General features: G+C 40.1%; 5 protein-coding genes across 5 annotated transcripts; 3 read left to right on the forward strand and 2 right to left on the reverse strand.

The window, feature by feature from the left end:
- Nucleotides 1–1,405: 1,405 nt before the first annotated feature.
- LOC128194284 (uncharacterized) lies at nucleotides 1,406–2,671 on the reverse strand. Its single transcript, XM_052869473.1, has one exon. It carries the CDS (start codon nucleotides 2,669–2,671, stop codon nucleotides 1,406–1,408), a length of 1,266 nt encoding a protein of 421 aa, XP_052725433.1.
- A 3,798-nt stretch (nucleotides 2,672–6,469) lies between these two features.
- On the forward strand, nucleotides 6,470–7,607 carry LOC128194286 (uncharacterized). Its single transcript, XM_052869474.1, has 3 exons — nucleotides 6,470–7,312; nucleotides 7,397–7,467; nucleotides 7,604–7,607. Exons 1-3 carry the CDS (start codon nucleotides 6,701–6,703, stop codon nucleotides 7,605–7,607), a joined length of 687 nt encoding a protein of 228 aa, XP_052725434.1. The 5' UTR covers nucleotides 6,470–6,700.
- A 2-nt stretch (nucleotides 7,608–7,609) lies between these two features.
- On the forward strand, nucleotides 7,610–9,000 carry LOC128194287 (uncharacterized). The gene is made up of 5 exons (XM_052869475.1): nucleotides 7,610–8,235; nucleotides 8,309–8,390; nucleotides 8,465–8,554; nucleotides 8,644–8,766; nucleotides 8,845–9,000. The coding sequence occupies exons 1-5, from the start codon at nucleotides 7,610–7,612 to the stop codon at nucleotides 8,998–9,000; spliced, it is 1,077 nt and encodes a 358-aa protein (XP_052725435.1).
- Nucleotides 9,001–15,911: 6,911 nt separating this feature from the next.
- LOC128194263 (uncharacterized) lies at nucleotides 15,912–17,981 on the reverse strand. Its single transcript, XM_052869411.1, has 4 exons — nucleotides 17,468–17,981; nucleotides 16,676–17,305; nucleotides 16,470–16,592; nucleotides 15,912–16,384 (listed from the first exon to the last, which is right to left on the reverse strand). Exons 1-4 carry the CDS (start codon nucleotides 17,501–17,503, stop codon nucleotides 15,962–15,964), a joined length of 1,212 nt encoding a protein of 403 aa, XP_052725371.1. The 5' UTR covers nucleotides 17,504–17,981; the 3' UTR covers nucleotides 15,912–15,961.
- A 2,084-nt stretch (nucleotides 17,982–20,065) lies between these two features.
- LOC128194288 (50S ribosomal protein 6, chloroplastic-like) lies at nucleotides 20,066–20,356 on the forward strand. The gene has a single exon (XM_052869476.1). The coding sequence runs from the start codon at nucleotides 20,066–20,068 to the stop codon at nucleotides 20,354–20,356; it is 291 nt and encodes a 96-aa protein (XP_052725436.1).
- The last annotated feature ends 1,669 nt before the right edge of the window (nucleotides 20,357–22,025 follow it).

A 22,025-nucleotide genomic window follows, 5' to 3' on the forward strand; every position in this document is an offset into this window, starting at 1 on the left:
GAAGAAAATGATATCTTCATACGCTACCGTCCCGAAGCGTCTACAACCCAAGAACATTCGGCAGCAGCTTCCTAGGACAAGTGACTTCGTCCCACACACACGTCTTTATCAATTTCTTCAATGTTGACTGGTTCCAACTATAACGAACGGTTATGTTTGGGTAAGGACTAAATATTTATGGGAAGAAAATAAATTACAATGGAACCGTGAAATAAGGAACCAGTAGATGACTTTGAAATACAGAGACATTGAATTTGAAAGGTTAATGGATTGGTAACATTATACCGAACGAGAGAAATTTTCATTAGGAAGAGTCACGAGTTTTCCAAGAGGAAAAGAATTAATATTGAAGTATTTTATTATTGGATTAGAGTGTGGAAAGGATAAACAGAAGCAACAGATGAAAGAGAACATAAAAGATTAATCTGAATATCCCGGAATAAATTGATTATTGAAAACTAAGACAAGTATATATATATATATACATATATATATAGCAAATTCAAATAAAGGGTATAAATGACGAACGTTAAAGAACGAACGAAACCGAACGGTCAAAGGACCCGACCCTTAACAACCTAGTATAACGGATTCAGAATAAACTTGGATATAAAGATCGTAGACCATCTTCAAAAAGACCAGGATATAATCAAACGAATATTTAGCGCCCTGAGAAAGAGTGTTAAATAAGACCAAGAGTGAACATTTGATAATTTGGGACGAACGCTATTTACGTACGTTCTGAAATTCAGAGTATGGACGAGCGACCGGTATAAGACCGTACACTTCTTAGAACGAACGCTCATTTCGAAACCGAACGCTTGTTAAGAACGAACGCTCGTTTCAAGACCGAGCGTTATTAAGACGAACGTTTAGTGTCGAACCGGACGATATTTAGGGCGAACCCTACGTAGTTGACCGAGCACAAAAATAGAACGAACGCGCCTTTAGAACGGACGTTCGGTATTAGACCGAACGCTAACTTAGGACGAACGCCCAGTCTAAGATCGAGGGTTCATTTGGACGAACGCTCAGTATAATACTAAGCGCTACTTATGACGAACGCTGGTGAACAAAACCGAGCGGTCTAAATGCACTTCAATTTATTTTCAATCGTTGGACACGCTAGGCTGAGCCGAACGCTCAAACCTAACCCTTCACACAAAGGACGCTCGTCTCAAACATAATCCTTTCCAATTGAAAGAATTCTTATTCTAAGTTATTTTCATGGGATACCGAACGCCAACATCCCATTCACATTAAATCTCTCCTAAGTTAGTCAATTCTAGAAAATAGCACTCTCACTAACATAGTAACAAACATCTATCTCACTGGTCGAATATCTAAACTAACCCAATTGTTGGTGTTTACACTATCAGACCGAACAGCTTCCTTATCACAGTAATCAAAACAGTGTACAGCAAGGCAGTTCATACCACAAGAAAGTGCGGTTGATGAATATACCTGAGCTAGCCGCCTCCGCTCCAGTTATCGCATACACACGCCCAACAGCTTGGGCTCGTCCACCTCTCCCTTGCTGATTCCTTCCAGCGTTCGGTGGTCTCATCACCGCTCGACCACTCATGTTGCACTCGTTCTCCAAATGTCCATTTCGTCCACACCGGTTACAGTATTTTCCTCCCACCAACTGAGGACACGACGAACGGTAGTGTGGTCCTCCACACTGGAAACAAGTAACGTTCCCGTACTGCCCAGCTTGTCCAGCAGGAACTAAAGCTTGAGAACTGCTCGTGCTAGATGGCTGACTAGGACGAGGGTAAGGTGTCCTTCTCGGAACGGTACCTCCCCGGGACACTATAGGTCCCTTACTCCCTTGTTGCTGTTTCTTCTGTCTTTCAGCTTCCGTCATATTCTTCTCCAACACTTTGGCTCTCTCGACCAAGGCAGGGAACGTCCGTATACAAAGGCTGGAGATTAAAACCTTCAAGTCGCTCCGCAGTCCGTTCTCAAACTTCCTGCACTGCCACTCTCCACTGGTGGCCATCGTATTGAAACGAACCAAGTGTTTGAACTTGTTCGTATACTCAGAAACGGACATTCCACCTTGGACGAGTTGCAGAAATTCAACCTCCTTGGCAAAACGGATGTTGTCGGGGAAGTATTCTTCATAGAATTTGTCTCTGAACATTTCCCAAGTAATCTGCTGGTGAGCGTCCGTCAGAATGGCTCTGGCGCTCGCCCACCAGTGGCTGGCTTCTCCAGTCAGCAAGTACTCCGTATACGCCAAGCGGTTTTCATCCGGACATCTCTTGGCGTTGAAAATTCTCTCCATATCTCTCAGCCACTGGTCCGCTTCATCCGGAAGACACTTGCCACTGAACTTGGACGGACGGTGCTGGAGAAAACTCTCCAAACTCCATTCAGCATTTGGTTGGGTCGCATGTTGATTGGCGTTTGAAGAAGAAGCTCCAGGCGTACCTCTAGTGGCAGCCAAGATCTCCATCAATTGCCTTTGCGTGTTTTCAGAATTAACACGCGAGGCCTCCAATCCTTGCACAGCAGCTTGGTTTTGCTGCATCAGGGTGGCGTTTTGTTCCATGAGGGTGGTATTTTGTTGTTGGAGTCTCTCAATGACGTTCTCCAACAATCTAGAGTTGTTGGAAGCATCAGGTTCATTCGGTTGAGAAGGGGGAGGCAATCTAGGTGCCATTGGTTCTCTGGATACAGAGAAAAACGAGCGTTATTTATGTCTAAGAGTTAAAGCAATAATAACTCATTAAACATCTAATAAGCACACAGCAAAACACAGTGCACTCATAACCCTACAGTGTCCTTAAGAGAACAAAACTGCTCTGATACCACTAATGTAACATCCCAAAATTCTACAGTCATCAACTATATATTTAGAATAATTACACGTAATAGTATGGAGAAACAGTCCTTAAATAAGAGGGGTTAAATTCGCGAATGGCCGAACGGCCTTACATGCAAACATAAGTTACGAGCGTTTACAAAACAATGAGGACGAACGGTTTACAAAATAAAATACCGAACGTCCAAGTAGTTACATCCAGCAAAAGGGCGCTCGCTCACAAGCGGACCGCCATCCTAAATAAACTAACTAAAAACCGAACGAGCTACTGTTCGGCCTTCACTTCAACCTCCACCCGATTTGCTTCATCCAAATTTTCTTCTTCCAGCATTTGATCAAGGGATGCACCACCATCTGCTCACACCCACAACGGATGATCATTGCATTTTGACAAGACGGAAATATACATGGACAGTAGACACATAATGGAAATGCAAGGGTAAGCTTATAATATTTAATTTATAAAATCAACACATACATTTACATTTCAATTCACACATACAACATTTGACTTATCCAATCACAATCATAAACATACGTATATAAGACAGACCGTCCGGACTGTATGAACCATGTAGCTACAGGCGTCCTTGCACCCGAGTGGTGTAGTAACTGGGAAGCCCTCAACAGCTGCCACTCGAGGTTAGTCCGTTCTTACATCGCCCATGTTAACTTATGGACTAAGGACCTCCTGCCATTCCCACACATGAACTACTCTCCTCTACATGAAGATGAGTATCACGGAATATCAGGATGGACCAAGCCAGCATTAGCTACCCACGGTCATACTTTACCAATTCAATCTTTCAATATATATATATATATGAGACGTTCCTCCCTGGAACGCTCGTCCAAAAAATCCAACATCATAAATCCAGTTCTCATAGTGTTCACACTTTAATTTATCATATTCCATCATCTTTTACATCATTAGGTTTTGGAGTAAAAAATGACGAACGCTCAGTCCACTGAATAATTAGGACGAAAGTCCAAATACGATTACTGGACATTCAGAAAAATATATAACGAACGTACTCTTGTGCTTGGTCAATTAAATGAACTGACTCGACTTGAAGTGTACTGATACTTAGAAAATATTTGGGGATAATACTTGAACCAAATTTAAAGAAAACGGAGGATCAGGAATACTTAGGATTTATCTTTGAAGAAATTTGCATATGAAAACCAATGTCAGGAATTGAACGAACGTCAAGACAATGAATATTTAATACTTTGAACGAACGCTATTCTATCAGATATTTATCCAATCAGTACGAGCGCTTGGTATGAGACCTAGCGCGGTTCTGGACGGACGCTCGTTATAAGACCGAGCGCTATGTAGAACGAACGCTTGGTAGAATACCATGAGCAGTTTAAGACGATCGTTCGTCATAAGACCGAACGCTATTAAGAACGAACGTTCGACACAAGGCCGAACGCTATCAAAGACGAACGCTCGACATGAGGTCGAACGCTCTCAAGGACGAACGCTCGGTTAAAGAACGAGCGTTACATATTTATAAAGTTTCAAATATTTAAATACCGCTGAGCTAAACCGAACGCTCAGACATCCAAATGGGGACGCTCGTTCTCGAGCAGAATTCTTTCCAAATGAAAGAATTCCATTCTAAGTTATTTCAAGGAAACCGAACGGTCTAAGACCGTGCGATGACGAGCGTCATTTATAAAAGGGAAGATTTAAATTTCAGGTTTTTCAACCTTAACAGAATTTTCCAGATTTCAACTTTATAAACTTTATATCTTTCATTCCAGATTTAATACATCATAATCATACAGATCTCGACATTTTAATCATTCCAAATATACAATAACCATACTCCATTCATACGTAATCAAACCAACATGCATTTCAATCAAAATCACAACATATTTAATACATACAAGCAGTGTTCGTTCATGACAGATCAATCAAAACCAGAATTCATACCAGATATCAGTAAACGTCCATACAGTTCAAACATAATACTTTTAATACATGCAATCCAGATTTAAACCACATACAAGTATAAATTAAACGTATAAGCTTCCCTTACCTAGATAGCAGTGAACGTTCAACAGTGTAACTTGAATCTGCCCAACTATAACTTTCTACCCGCTAAGCTCTTCCTTACGCTCCTTAACTAAGTCTAACCAAAGAAAACTCAGAAATTCAGATTTTATCCTTGCATGCAACTGAAACAGCGTTCATAGTAACTCCAGAACTAGGGTATGGCTGGGAAACTTACCGGTTACAGGATCAAAAGAGGTTCAGCTTAAAATGAAGTTTACTGGCCCGTGAACGTTTCTACGGTTTCAGAAAGTTGATTGGAGTTAAAAGAAGTGAGTAATGGTAGAGAGGAGATGAAGGTTCCTAGAGAGAAGGTGGGGAAGTCGTAGAGAGAAGGAGGAGAGAAAGAATTTTCCAGAATTAAGAAAGGAGTGTGCGTGTAGAGCGAGAGATGAATTTTTCTGAAAATGCATGCTTTGTTTCCAGTGCCGAACGTCCGCTCCTCGTCAGCCACGTGCATTCCACTAACGCTTTCCAGATTCCTCTCGCCGTGACACCTGGCGTTCTCTATTGAACTGTCGCGCCCTCCGAGTGACACGCAAACTGCACTGCTTTTCCCAACTCCAGACCCCATGCAGCGTGACACCTGGCGTCTGCTGTTGGAATGCTCCTCCCTGCTGCCGCCACGTACGTTGTTGAGGTGCCCAGCTCTCCAGCTGCCACGCGTACTCCAATGTACGTTATTTTCCAGGGTCTTACAACACCTGATGTTTCTTAAATAGTATAAGGACTAAAATGAATATCTTATAATATAAGAAATATAGATATCAATGGTTTATAGTTTCGTAAGAACTAAAAAGAGAATCAGGGCACCGAAACAATCAAAGGAATATTGCACAAATAAACTGATGGTAATAAATTAAATTACAAGGTTCACTAATGACTACTGTAATCATGTAATCACTATGGATAGGACTGAAATCTTATCAAACCTGTATGCTACTGGATCATACTCTTCTCTTATATTGTCCTGCTCCCAATATTCTTGTTCTTTACCTGAAACAAACAAGAAAGAATACATAGCCATCAGCCTAAATGCATATGATTAAAAACTGGATGTTATTATGACTGACAACTTGTTTTCCTTATGAAAGGACAAAAAGTGTTTTAACATTAATTTAATAAGGAAAATGTTATTCCAACAACGCTTTTTTAACACAGTTTTGACAACGTGCACGTGGCAGCTTGCCATTGGCTCAGTAATTTGAAAATGGAACAGAGAAGGTGAACCGGGGCGAGGGGTATTTTGGGTTTTCTAGATAAAATTTTTAACATTTGGGTTTGGCGGTTTAGGGTGCGAAAGTTCAAGCCTTGCTTCATCTCGTTCGTTCAAGCCTTCTCTCTTCGTTCAAGCCTTCTCTGTCGTCCGTCTTCTCTGTCGCTGTGTCGTCCGTCTTCTCGTTGGTTGAAGCCTTCGTTCTCTTTCCGTCTTCGAAGCTTCCATCCTCGGTTTCCTTCTCTCCTCCTTCTTCAAAACGTGCGTTGAAACCTTGGAGGATCTCTGTGGCTGTGTGTTCCATCTTTACCCTACCCACAGCGTTCAACCCTTACATTTTAGTGTAAGTAAAAATGGGCGAGCCCTGACATTGTGTTTTACTCTGTGTTTTTGGTTTTCATTAAGTTGAATGATATAACTGAGTGTGGAATGTTGTCTTCTTAGGGCCGTTGCAATGGAAGGGAAAAAAGCAAGTGTAAGAAAAAAATTAAATTTTTTGTTTATATATTATTTAATTATCTTACGGATTGTAGTTAGTAATAAATTTTTATGATTTTTTTTGTAGTGGCGACTTCTTATCTCGATGGATTCATCGATCATTATTGAAATGAATCGTTTACTCCGACAGTGTCATGTGGATCGGATTAGTATGACACCATTTATGTGGTGTTTGAATATTAATAACCCTGTGGAGGTGAATTTAAAATTATTGAAGGTTATGGTTAGCAGGTGGGTTGGAAATGATAACAGTTTCAGAGTTAGTCAAAACTTGGTGCCCTTTAGAGTTGTTGATGTGTTGATGAGCTTAGGTTTAGAAATAGGTGGTTTAGAGATTCCCTTTGATGAAGTAGTTTGTGGATTGGTTGGTGAAATGTTCAAATCAAAAACCATCAGTTTGAAGGACTTGACAGACATGTTTAATGTCATTGTTGATGATAAAAACATTGAAGTCGATGTAGTGTGTAGGTTATATATATTAGTTTGTTTAGTTGTTTTCTATTTCCCTAGGAAATCAAGGCATGTTTGTAACATGCCTTTTGGAGTGTTAGATGACTTAGACCGTTTGTGTGTATATGATTGGTGCACCGGTGTACATAAACACATTGTAGAGAATTTAAATAAATGTAAGAAGAAAATTATGGGAGCAGGTATCCCCCAGTCAGTCACTCTCAGTGGCAATGTGGCAGTGTTGCAGGTAATATGATATGTAGTTCACTATTTTGATGTAGTGCAGAACATTGTGAATTATGTTTGATGAAATAATTTTATGATGTTTTAGGCTTGGGCGGTTGAGAGACTTTCTTTGCATGGTCATCCTTCGCACCGGTTTTTCCCCCGCATAATGAGATGGTTCCCGTTTAAATCAAGGACCGAAAAAATTGAAAATTTTTTATGACCGGAGATGTAAGTGTTTTGTTTTTCGTTATTTTGTATGTTAAAATGGATTGTGTATTTTGTCTGAATTTGTTGTGTGCTTTTGGTGCAGTTAAATATGGAGTGGTATATACGAAATGAAGATCGTCATAGGCCGGAAATCCGTGCAGCTTTCAACTTGGATGACGAAGGATCCTTGGGTGAAGGATCCAAGGTTGACAAAGACGATGATGAAGACGAAAGCTCTGATGACGGGGCATGGGAAGCAGGTGCGGAGGAGAGATTGAGGAAAAATAACGAACATATCAGAGCATTGAATGCCAAGATTGGAGTTTTGACTAGGGAGCTATTTGAAATTTATCAAACTCCAATCTTCTTCCCATGTGCCACTGATGAAGAGGTTGGGGGTGGAGTTGGAGGTGAGGATAATGCTGAAGTTGGGGGAGAACAAGAAGGTGATGGACATGGAGTTGGAGGTGAGGAGAATGCTGAAGTTGGGGGAGAAGAAGAAGGTGATGGAAATGAAGTTGATGACCCCCTAGGTGCACATGCCGAAGTAAGAGGGGATGATGAAACTGTTCGTAACATTAATTTTATTGAAATAGAAGATGATGCTGATGAAGGAGAACCGGAGGTCGTTCCATTGGCTATACCCCCATTGCGGAGTTTTGTTGGTGATCCAAGCACTGTTGATGTAAACCAATTGTATACAGCAGTCAGCATCAGAGAGATGAATGTACACAGGTATGTGGTATGAATTGTAGTTGTGGTTGAGGAATATGTATTGTTTGTCATTGACTAATATTTGTATGTTTAGGGTTGTAAGCGAGATAATTGGCCAAAGCTTGAGCACCACTTCAATTTACACTTTGGCCCCAATGAAATACGTTGATAACATGGTTAGTATTGTCACATTTGGTTGTGTTTCATGTTATAGTTTATTTTAGTAATGTGAAAATTTTTTATTGTGTAGGTGGTGTTCTTTGCTTGTACGGTCTTTATGTACTTTGAGAAAAGGTTGTGCGGTGTTGTTAAGAGGTTTCATTTTAGTCCGTTATACTCGGTAAATAAAATTTGATATTGTCTCATATTTATGATTGAAGAAAGTATTTATGATCGAATTTTTATTGATGATTTTGAAATTGTCCACAGCACCATATTCTTACAGATTATAGGAAACGTCCACAGAATCGCCATGTATTCACGCTTCATAACTATAACACTTATTTGCGTTCCGATCATTTTGGACTTGAAGAATTACCCACGGCGGACTTTGTGAGTAACCTTGAATTTCCAAATCTTGTCGACTTTTGGTTGTAAATGTGTTACTGAAATTGTTTATATTTTTTGTAGTTGTTTCTGCCATTTGTCCACGATGATCATTGGTGGTGTTATTCAGTGAAGTTGAGGTCAATGGAGATTTTTGTGATCGATTCATTGGGGAAGGGGATCAGAGACCGCAAAAGGATAGACGCAGCCGTTGTAAGATTCGACATCTTTCATTGTTGATTACCGTGTGATTATGACCTGCATTGTTTAAGTATTTATTGTTTTTGTTAACTGGTAGGCTGAAAATATGGCACGGTTTTTTTGCATCCTGATGAATATACCGGAAGGTAGTATTGCTCCTTTGACAGTTAAACAAGCAAATATCCCATCCCAACCAAACTTGTAAGTTTCTTGAACTGTAGTGCCGGATTATATTGTGATGTATATGGGCAAAAGTAATCTGATGTTGTGGGTATATTATTTCAGACATGATTGTGGAGTAATAATGTTGAAAGCAATGGAAATCTGGGATGGAGATGAAAAATACAACGGGAAAAGCATGCCTGAATATACAACTGTAAGTTGGAACTGTGTGTTTGATAATATTCTTGTATGTCCTGGTTTCTAATGTGGAAAATGTTGGTTTCAGGAGGAGCTGCTTGGGATCAGAAAGAAATATGTGTGTGACTGGATCCTGGACAACGAGAACACTAGCAGAATGGAAGCCCTATATCTATACGGCATTGTCTAGGATTGCTTAGAAATTATCAAATTTTGACATGTATAAGATGTTCAAATATGTACCTAATGTTATTTGACAATTTTGACATGTATAAGATGTTGAAATATGTACCTAATGTTATTTGACAATGTACAGTATGTGTTTGTAATAAGAATAGTGGTTGGATTTCGAAATGAATTGTTTTTACTTTGTGTTTGTTATAATGACAAAATTAGTGATTGAAAAATGAACGCAGCATTATAATAAAAATTTGAAAAGTACGAGAGCATTTTCACTAAAATTAATGGTAATTAATGCGAAGGATTTGATCAATTTCTGAGTGGGGAGATGGGTGTTGGTGATTGATGTGAACGCAAGAAGCGTGGAGTTACCCGTGATGAGTAGGGGGACGAAGTAGTGCAAGGAATGAGTGAGACTGGTGAAAAAAAGCTCTGGTAATCGTTTACAGGACCCCTGTAAACGATTACCCGAGAGAAATTGCCAATTTGTACAGAAAGTCCTACACAGGTACTCCGTAAGGTCAACACAGGTCACCATTGGCAAAAAAGTGACTTTTAGGCACTTCTGCAACTGTCTGAGGCTTGTGCAGGTGTTCCAGTGGTGGGAGAGGGTGGGTGGTGATGTGATGTGAGTCCAAGGAGGGTGGGGAGACCCCTCATGAGTTGGTGGAGCAACCTGTGCAAGGAATGAGTGACTGCTGAAAAAAAGGGGCTGGTAATCGTTTACACGACCCCTGTAAACTATTACCCGAGACAAATTGGCAATTTGTACAGAAAGACTAACACAGGTACTCAGTCAGGTGAACACAGGTCACCATTGGCAAAAAAAGTGACTTTAAGGCACTTCTGCACCTGTCTGAGGCTGGTGCAGGTGTTCCAATGGTGGGAGAGGGTGGCTGGTGATGTGATGTGAGTCCAAGGAGGGTGGGGAGACCCCTCATGAGTTGGTGGAGCAACCTGTGCAAGGAATGAGTGAGACTGCTGAAAAAAGGGGCTGGTAATCGTTTACCGGACCCCTGTAAACGATTACCCGAGACAACTTGGCAATATGTACAGAAAGTCCAACACAGGTACTCAGTCAAGTGAACACAGGTCACCATTGGACAAAAAACTGACTTTTATGCTAATCTGCACCTGTCTGAGGCTTGTGCAGGTGTTCCAGTGGTGGGAGAGGGTGCATGGTGATGTCATGTGAGGCCAAGGAGGGTGGGGAGACCCCTCATGAGTTGGTGGAGCAACCTGTGCAAGGAATGAGTGAGAGTGTTCAAAAAGGGCTCTGGTAATCGTTTACAGCACCCCTGTAAACGATTACCCGAGAGAAATTGGGAAAGTGTACAGAAAGCCCAACACAGGTCATCCGTCAGGTGAACACAGGTCACCATTCGAAAAACAACTGACTTTTATGGTAATCTGCACCTGTCTGAGGCTTGTGCAGGTGTTCCAGTGGTGGGAGAGGGTGGATGGTGATGTGATGTGAGTCCAAGGAGGGTGGGGAGACCCCTCATGAGTTGGAGGAGCAAGCTGTGCAAGGAATGAGTGAGAGTGCTGGAAAAAGGGGCTGGTAATCGTTTACAGGAACCCCGTAAACGATTACCCGAGACAAATTGGCAATTTGTACAGAAAGTCCAACACAGGTACTCAGTCAGGTGAACACAGGTCACCATTGGACAAAAAACTGACTTTTATGCTAATCTGCACCTGTCTGAGGCTTGTGCAGGTGTTCCAGTGGTGGGAGAGGGAGGATGGTGATGTGATGTGAGTCCAAGGAGGGTGGGGAGACCCCTCATGAGTTGGAGGACCAAGCTGTGCAGGGAATGAGTGAGACTGCTGAAAAAAGGGGCTGGTAATCGTTTACAGGACCCCTATAAACGATTACCCGAGACAAATTGGAAATTTGTTCAGAAAGTCCAACACAGGTACTCAGTCAGGTGAACACAGGTCACCATTGGAAAAAAAAGTGTCTTTTAGGCACTTCTGCAACTGTCTGAGTAAAGTGCAGGTGTTCCTGTTACGTGCCTGACCACGTAAGTTGCCTCTCACGACTGACAAAGGTACTTAACTGAATAAAAAGTCTTTATTACTGCAACTTTGGGTATCACGATACACAACCAATGACTGGGAGCAGGGTCTCCTTCAGTCACACGAGAGCATAACCTCTCTTACAATACTCACTAATCAAAAACATACCCTAAGCCCTAGGTGCCTCCTTTATTATCATTATGTGGAAAGAATCTTTCTATCCTTATTCACTATATTTATTACTGAAATACTCTGCTGAACGTCCCTTGAATTTCCCGCCTGTCTTACGCTTGCCAGTCGCATCCATTTGTTCAGGACGGTCGTCCTCACTTAGGACGCTCGTCCTCGCCCCTCGTTGCCTCCACTTGCTCAGGACGCTCGTCCATGCTGTGCTCGTTCATGACGCTCGTCCTTTCTGTTCGTTGCCCCGCTCGGTCAGAACGTTCGTCCTCGCTCTGCTCGCTCAGGACGCTCGTCCTCACTTCTTGTTGCCCCTCTCGCTCGGCCTCCACTCGCTCAGGACGGTCGTCCTTTCTCTTCCTTGCCCCGCTCGCTCAGAACGTTCGTCCTCGCTCTGGTCGCTCAGGACGCTCGTCCTCACTCCTTGTTGCCCCTCTCGCTCGGCCTCCACTCGCTTAGGACGCTCGTCCTCCCCCGTACTGTGTTCAGTTAATTAAACCAAATTATCCCACTGCATAACGTCTATAACTTGCAATCGTGGTCATAACGGCACAAAACACATCCTTCCTCAAATTCGTTTCGAAAACCTGTCTTCTCTCAGTGCAAAACCCTAAACGAAATACAATGGCTGATCGTGGAACGAAGAAACAAAAGGCATCTTCTTCCGGTGGTGGACGTCGCCGTCGCCGGAGTCCAACCCCATCACCATCGTCATCCCCTCCTACGCCTACCAATGATCTCTTCTCGTCGGATGAGCAACAGGAGAAATATGCCCAACATTTCGTAAATCGGGAAATTTTGGAGAGTAAGTATGTAGAGGACGAATACTTTGAAGGAAAAAATTTTCAATTCTATGACATATTACACGAAGCTGGGCTGACTGAATTTGTGTGTTTAAGAAGACATTACCACCCACAATTAGTCAGAGTGTTCTATAGCAACATGTCAATATCGGATACGGGGGTTATTCGAAGCGAGGTTAGAGGGGTCAAAATTAGGGTGAGCCCTAATCTTTTTCAACAACTGACTAATCTCCCATGTGATGGTGTTTGTTACGAAGGCAAAGTTGCAGATGAGTGGAAAGAACAATACGATTCTGTCACTGCAAGGCAACTAGTGTGTAGAGATGATGCAGCCATACAATCTAGAATACTAGCGGGGCAAATGAAGGTTCAACCAAGGATACTTCATTACGTTCTCACTAGAGTATTAATTCCTCGTGCAACCAATATTGGTCAGGCATCCGAAGAGGATATTATGCTGCTATGGGCATTGTTCAATTCCATTCAAATTAACTGGGGACATCTTATTAGATATAAGATGAAAAAAGCATTAAGGGAGAACGCAAAGTTGCCGTATCCACATTTGATAACCATCTTCATGGAACACTTTCAAGTGCCAACTGAAAGTTACCCCATTTCAGAACTGAAGTTCAAGCAAAGAATTGGTTGTGAAGTTGTAGCATCATTTGGTTATATGCAAAATGATGAAGGAGAATGGGTTCCCAAAGGCAACGCCCCCCATCCCCCTTACAAGAAGGTCACCAGAATCAAGGACAAGATGATGAACAAGGCAGTTCATCTACAACACTAGATAATGTAATCAACCGCATAGAACAACTTCAAACCTTTGTTGGTACAAGATTTGATGCCTTTGAAACTCGCTTTGATGCCCTTGAAACAAGATTTGGAAACATGGACATGGTCATCAGTACAAGGTTTGATGCGTTGCAATCGCGCGTTGGGAACATTGAAGAACAACTGCAACACTTGCCAAGTGCTTCTGCAAACAATCCTCAGACTTAAAATTCCTTGTTTAGGCTTTCTTTACTGCATTTTAAAGAACTATGTACTCCAGTTCCTGCTTTGATCATTTCAAGTATTTAATAAAATGAGGTTGTTTAGTTTCAAAATGGTTCCTCAATTCTCCACATTTATTATGTAATGTTCAATTTATGATACACTTAATACCATGGCAGTTGTGAGTAAAAGTCAGTAACCAATACCACTTAATACTAACCAATAACACTAACCAATACCACTTAATAACACTGCAGTTGTCTGTAAAACTAAAAGGCAGTTTTTTTTCGAATGGTGACCCCTGTTCACCTCACTGAGTACCTGTGTTGGACTTTCTGTACAAATTGCCAATTTGTCTCGGGTAATCGTTTACAGGGGTCCGGTCAACGATTACCAGCCCATTTTTCCAGCACTCTCACTCATTCCTTGCACACCTTGCTCCTCCAACTCATGAGGGGTCTCCCCACCCTCCTTGGCCTCACATGACATCACCATGCACCCTCTCCCACAACTGGAACACCTGCACAAGCCTCAGACAGTTGCAGAAGTGCCTAAAAGTCACTTTTTTGTCCAATGGTGACCTGTGTTGACCTGACTGAGTACCTGTGTAGGACTTTCTGTACAAATTGGCAATTTCTGTCGGGTAATCGTTTACAGGGGTCCTATAAACGATTACCCGCCCCTTTTTCCAGCACTCTCACTCATTCCCTGCACAGCTTGGTCCTCCAACTCATGAGGGGTCTCCCCACCCTCCTTGGACTCACATCACATCACCATCCACCCTCTCCCACCACTGGAACACCTGCACAAGCCTCAGACACGTGCAGATTAGCATAAAAGTCAGTTTTTTGTGCAATGGTGACCTGTGTTCACCTGACTGAGTACCTGTGTTGGACTTTCTGTACAAATTTCCAATTTGTCTCGGGTAATCGTTTGCAGGGGTGCTGTAAACGATTACCAGCCCCTTTTTTCAGCAGTCTCACTCATTCCTTGCACACCTTGCTCCTCCAACTCATGAGGGGTCTCCCCACCCTCCTTGGCCTCACATGACATCACCATGCACCCTCTCCCACCACTGGAACACCTGCACAAGCCTCAGACAGGTGCAGATTACCATAAAAGTCAGTTTTTTTTCGAATGGTGACCTGTGTTCACCTGACTGATGACCTGTGTTGGACTTTCTGTAGAAATTCCAAATTTCTCTCGGGTAATCGTTTACAGGGGTGCTTTAAACGATTACCAGAGCCCTTTTTGAACACTCTCACTCATTCCTTGCACAGCTTGCTCCACCAACTCATGAGGGGTCTCCCCACCCTCCTTGGACTCACATCACATCACCAGCCACCCTCTCCCACCATTGGAACACCTGCACCAGCCTAAGACAGGTGCATAAGTGCCTAAAAGTCACTTTGTTTGCCAATGGTGACCTGTGTTCATCTGACTGAGTACCTGTGTTGGACTTTCTGTACAAATTGCCAATTTCTCTCGGGTAATCGTTTGCAGGGGTGCTGTAAACGATTACCAGCCCCTTTTTTCAGCACTCTCACTCATTCCCTGCACAGCTTGGTCCTCCAACTCATGAGGGGTCTCCCCACCCTCCTTGGACTCACATCACATCACCATGCACCCTCTCCCACCACTGGAACACCTGCACAAGCCTCAGACAGGTGCAGATTACCATAAAAGTCAGTTGTTTTTCGAATGGTGACCTGTATTCACCTGACCGATGACCTGTGTTGGACTTTCTGTACAAATTCCCAATTTCTCTCGGGTAATCGTTTGCAGGGTTGCTGTAAACGATTACCAGAGCCCTTTTTGAACACTCTCACTCATTCCTTGCACAGCTTGCTCCACCAACTCATGAGGGGTCTCCCCACCCTCCTTGGACTCACATCACATCACCAGCCACCCTCTCCCACCATTGGAACACCTGCACCAGCCTCAGACAGGTGCAGAAGTGCCTAAAAGTCACTTTTTTTACCAATGGTGACCTGTGTTCACCTGACTGAGTACCTGTGTTGGACTTTCTGTACTAATTCCCAATTTCTCTCGGGCAATCGTTTACAGGGGACCTGTAAACGATTACCAGCCCCTTTTTTCAGCACTCTCACTCGTTCCTTGCACAGGTTGCTCCCCCAACTCATGAGGGGTCACCCCACACTCCTTGGACTCACATCACATCACATGTTACTCAAAATGACCACTCAAACACCAACATGTTACAAACAAGCCTGCAACTTAGGAGACAAAAAAAATTACGACATTCTGAAATCGACAAACCCACAACTCATAATAACAATGGTATTGAATAGATAAAATATGAGACCAATTAAAACCAAAACTCAAATTTTATTTCATTGAACCAAATCGAATACATTGAACATTGTTTTCTTAATCTATTTACAATGATTACAATTTTCATTACTTTCCAAATAACATTTTCAATCAACTAAATACACAAATCACTCATTTTTTATTCTAAGCACTACGGTCCCGGTGTATGGAGTCCTAAGAGCTCTTCCCTTGTAACGCCTTCGTGATCCAACCCTAACATACGTCTTCAAAGGTTGTTCATTTCCGTCAATGTCAGTAGGGGATACAAAACCAGTGTTCACAGATGGTTCTGTACGAGGCACACTTTGTCCAACGTCATCTTTATTTTGCCTTCTTGCCTTCTCTTCAGCCAATTGTGCCTCCAAAGTTGCAACCCTCCTTTTAAGTTCTTCAATTAGAAATTCTTGTTCCTCTAAGGCACGCATAAAAGTTTCTCTGCGAGCTCTTTTTTGTTTCTTCTTTCCTCTTGGTTTAGCATCCTTTCTTTTAGGTGTTGGTCTGTATTCCTCCTTATCCTTCGTTGAAGGACCACCATAAACATCGTCAACAACCTGAAATTTAACAACACATTACAGATTACACAACTTTGGTCAATATATGAAAACATAACAAAACTTTCGATAACAAACAACTTACCAAACCTGTCTCCATACACCGTTTAACGAACTTGTCTCCAACACTTATATTCATCCAATGCAATATTCGTGGAAATTTATCAATAGGACCTTTTGGTGGAACAAACAGCTCAAAAAACCATACCTAAAACAAATAAATCATCTTCACTTGTAACAAACTTAATTCAAATAACATTTTAAGTAAGTACATCAAATACTATTAATTACCTGCAGCATGTACACACAACCGTTGACGTAAACGTTTGAAATACCTTTGCCTTTCTTCAAGCCTTTTGAAGCTTTGCACAAACTATGTAACAGAAAACGATAAACTAGACTACCCCAACAATAACTACCCAAAGCACTTAAGTTGTCAACAACATTAAACATTACGGGAAACACTTTCCCGCTACGTTTTGGAAATAAAATCTCACTTATCCCTACCAGGAGGTAAAGGCTACAAAAATGAGAACAAGGAATCTTCTTCTTTTGTTTTCGCATTAGAATTTTGTATATTGAATTCAATTCCTTTGTTCCTTTGCCTATGTATTTCACACATTCACTATTGCCCAGCTCTTCCTTTAAGTTAATGTTTGCACCATCTGTACTCAGTCCCAACCCTAAATAAATATCATTTTCATTTATATTCAAAACTTTATTCCCAACTATAAAACCACTACTACAGTCGTCCCACTTACCCAATAACTCACTCAGTATATTTCTACCTACTTTAACATTGACATTGACATCTAAAAACCAAGCAAATGGAGTTGTCGCAATCAATGATCGATGCTCCTTTGTTAAGCGTTCGTTCAAAGTACATATATACTTTGTCGAAAAAGAGTGACGAACACTCAACTGCATAAACCAAAATCAAATCATCAAAACAACGAAACCCAATAACCCAAGCACCACAACACAACGATACGAACCCCAAACATTAACCCAAATCAAATAACCATGCTACGTGATGCCCAAACCGAATAACCAAGCTACGACATGGAATGGAAAACCACTTACCTTAGTCGTCGGACAATCGTCACCGGAACTTGCCATTACGCACGATAACAGGAGACCAAACTGGCCGGAGACAACAGGATGCAAATGGAACGAAGCGAGACGAAACGCAACCTTCGACCTCTCAAGAGAACGGACCTCGTTTGCAATGGAACAGAGAAAGGGAAAGGCAATGGAACAGAGAAAGGGAAAGGGGTATTTTAGGATTTTCACTCAAAATAAGGGTTACGGTCATAGGTTTTAAAAAAAAAAATTTAAACGAACCAATGAGGTGGCGACACGTGGCGTTGTCAAAAGAGTGTTAAAAATCTGTTGTTGGAATATCGCGGTCCATTTAATAAAGCCAAACAAAATTGAATGCAAATTGTTAGTACAAAAGAACACACAACGAAAGTTGATTAGTGTTAAAATATGACAAAATTTCAATAGTAGTATACCTGTATTTTACAATTAATTTGAATATATCTTAGGTTACCTCTCAAGATTAGTCCCTACATTTCTTTACCCCCAATGATTCATTAATAAGTTAGAATTATGATCTAACATTAGCATAAATAAAGGCCAATTTTATGAACTAGTTGTAGAAGGAATAAGATCAATTTTATAGTGTAGTCACTTTGAAGACTGACAATGATTCATTGTCCAATATAAAATGAAAATCCAAATGAAATAGACATATTCACTTAAGTAAAAATAAATAAATTAAACAATAATAATAATAATAATAATAAAGAGTATTAAATGTATACTTCTTTTAATATTAATGTGTATTTATAAACTATTAACTAAATGATTAAATTGATGATAGAAATATAGTTATTTTGACATTTAATATTCATGATCACCTTAGATGACAAGAGGTTGATTCGAGCACAGATAGTTTATCCGCAATCCAACCTCACAAAAAAATTCATTCTCTACCTACTTAAAAAATATTTGCGAATATTTTAAAACCCGCAGATACCCACAGATATCTGTAAATATTTTAAAAATATATTTTTATAAATTATCAAGATAAAATTGAAATAAAATTTCAAATAATATATAAAATATAATATAAATTAAATTAAATACAAATTAAAATTATATTTTAATTAAATTTAACCTCATAAAATATAAATTAATGTTAATTTTAATTAAATTTAACTCAACAAAATATAAATTAAATTTTTATTTTTATTTTTTGGAATAGTGGATATCCGCAAGTACGGATAGTATAATACCCACACCCAACCCATTTATAAGCGAGTATTAAAATATCCGCTATCTATATATCCACAAATATTAACTATCCGTCGCAGGTTTTATCCGTAGATATCGCAGACCAGATATTTTTGTCATCCCTAATCTACATTTACACTAATATGGTTAAATTATGACCATTGATCAAGGACCAATGAAGGTAAATTTAGATGTTGTAAACTTGATGAATGACAAATTACATTGGTGAAATTTTACATTCACCTTTCGGTCTTGCAAAGGACAGTAGAATTTAAAATAGTAAAACTTTATTAGCCTACACCGCCGGAATGCCTGTCTCCACTAGGCAAAGGAAGGTTTACAACTATATGCATTGTGTATTGCCAGAAGAAATTGCTCACACCTAAGTACGAATTTGGGTTTGAGTAGTAACAAAGGTGTGTCTTCGTGTTTTTGTTGCCATGTTCCCTATTAAATGGATTTTGTTTGCGTGCTTTTAAACATTGTTGATAACCGCTAAGCTCCTGAGTTAACGGACAAGGGATATTAATCTTTGTTTAAATTTAAAAAAAAATATATAGAATAGATAATTATGGTCACTAATGCTAATTATGTATCTCGATGGACCTAGAATCGAAAGAAAAAAAAATTATTTGTAATTTATTAATTTATGCAAAAATTTTAGTTTGCGAGAAATGTTCTTATTTTTTTATTTTATTATTTTCATCTTCTATAAATGTTTTTTTTTGGGGAAAAGTTTGTCCAAGTTTATACTTAAAATTTTGAAAGTGTTTACTAATTAAATGGATAAATTATGAGATAATACATAACTAATGGACGAATAAGAAGAAAGAAATAGAGAAAGTAAAATGAGATTTTTATTTCAGTACCTTTTGGCATTATTTAATAATGCTAGTTAATAAGAAATGATTAAATTAATTTCAAAGAGACCACATTAATATTAATTAGTATTTTGGAAATAATTTTTCTTGTCTATCAGTGTAAAAAACAAATTTAATTTATCATTATAAATTTAGAGATTAGATGGTTCATGCTTATGTACTGTTATCGAATCATGGATTAATTTCAACAAAGGTGTCTACAAAAGGGGAAGCCCAAAAGGTATAGAAAGAAAAGACCAGGCCCAGTAAAGTTCGTGAAGAGGGAGGATGTTTCTTTCTGTACCCTGTCAATTTTCTTTTTACACTCTTCAAAACTTTCCAGAATAATGTCGTGTAAGGAAAAATTTAAGGTTTGTACCTTTGGGCCTTGTACCTCCGAACCAAAATTCGAAGGGTAAATTGGGAAGTTTTGGAAAAATATCTGAGAGGGATAAACCGGTAAGAGATGAGTGTTTGAGAAACAATAGAAGAGAAAAGAGAAAAGCGAGAAGAGAGAAGGATGTCGTCGTTGTCAAGCATGTTTGGGTGTGGAGTGGTGATGGCGCCACCACAAGCACTGGGAATTGGAAAGAGAAGTGACGGAGGATTGACGATAGTGTGTTCGTCTCGGCCGCAGAAGAAAGCGACTGCGCATCACATGAAGACTCGGCCACGGAAGACGCAGCCATGGGATATAAACCGCAAGCCAACTGTGTACGATCCTATGCCTCCTCTTCCTCCGGATTGGACTCTCGTTATTCCTGCTGACGCTTCTTCTGCTTCCGCTGCTCCTCCGCCTCCCTCTGCCTAGCCACTCACTCGGTACTGCGTCGTCGTTTTCATGCTTTCTCTGTTTTCTTCAAGCCTCATATTCGCTACTCTTTAAACATTTTATCTTATATTTGTTGTTTAAATCTCAAATGAAACTTTTTATCTGTGCAATTGTTTTGGATGAATTCACTTTCTTAGGTACGGTGAGCACGAGAATTCGATTAATTTGCGAACTGATGGTTAGGTTTTCTGAATGCGTCTAGTATACGTCAATTTTTAGACTAAAACTAGACCCTCTCCCTACGCACTCAGGAACCCTTTGCAACTTCCTTTACCTTTATATTTCTGAATTCTTGTAGACAGATGTTCTTTCTGCACTACTTTTCTTCTTACAGTTTTCTTTTTCACATTTTTTTTGTCTCTTATTTCTTTTCTCCACTTAGCTATGTTCTCGCATGTATACATATACTAGAGAAATTAAAGAAAGAGGCATAAGTGGACCAATATCGAACACCTTCAACTCAAAACTAAGGCAGTAGGAAAAATATTTGAATGTACAGTCTGACCAAGGGTCTGTGTAAATATCTGTAATGGAAAGTAGTTACTGCAGAAACAGAACAGAACAAAGCTGTTAATTACCACACTTTGAATCTATGGACTTGTTATTATCAATATGATAAGGTGAGATAATTAAATGATGGATTGAGAATTCTGAATATGAAAGAAGCTTGAAGGTAAAGTTGTAAGGGGAGTTAGATTTAATCTATGAATTCTGCATAAGTTGGATGATGAAATAATTGTGTAAGGTGATGAATATATGTGAATTGGATGATGGAAATTCGTTCTAGCATGTTGGTATATGCGTAAATGAAGTTTTGATGGATTTGGGTGTGAATTAGGGTGGTAAACAAGGAAGTTTTAACTCACTTTTCATGGAATACGAAAATTGTGTGTTTTGCTTAGTTAATGAATTTTTGGTTAGATGAATTGATGGAAGTATGAGATGATTATTGGAATTGTGTATGTTGGATCTGTGTTGACATGAAAATTCGGTGGTAGTGCTGTTAGAAAGGAAATCAAGTGTCTTTATGGTCAATTTGGGCTATTTTAGAGGAAGTGAGGTAGGGATTTTGAGTAAATGAGGGCTGCAGTGTTCCTGGACTGTTTGGGCAGTCTAGACAAGTCCATTGTGACTTGTTAGAAACATAAAAGTGGTCTAAAACATGTTCCAAGTAGTAGAATCAAATTTGGGTCCCTAAGTTGTTGAAGTTAGTGTTTTGGAGCTGAAAGTGAACTTTAATCACTTAAAAAAATGGTAGTAGAAATGCTTAGAATCATTTGGATAAGTTTAATTAAGTCTAAAACGAGAATTAAGAGTCTAAGAAGTTGAGAAAAGTGGTTAGAAATGGTCAAGAGAGGTTCTGCTACCATTCTGCAGAATTCTGCATGATGTGAAAAACTGACCGTTCGTCCATGTCGGATTTGGACGATCGGTCATGCCATGTGCTGAGTGGCGTTCGGTCAAATGTTGGTTTGGTTAACGTTCATTCTTGGTAGTAGCGTTCGGTCATAATCATGCTTTGGCTTAGGCATTTAGCGTTCGTCCTTGTCTGGAGAGCGTTCGGTTTTCGGGGATGATATTAATAGCGTTCGGTCATTGGTTTAAATAACGATCGCTCAAGTTATGGTTTAGTAACGATCGCTCAGGT

The sequence above is a fragment of the Vigna angularis genome, chromosome 10, assembly GCF_016808095.1.
Source record: "Vigna angularis cultivar LongXiaoDou No.4 chromosome 10, ASM1680809v1, whole genome shotgun sequence".
In the NCBI taxonomy this organism is placed as follows: domain Eukaryota; kingdom Viridiplantae; phylum Streptophyta; class Magnoliopsida; order Fabales; family Fabaceae; genus Vigna; species Vigna angularis.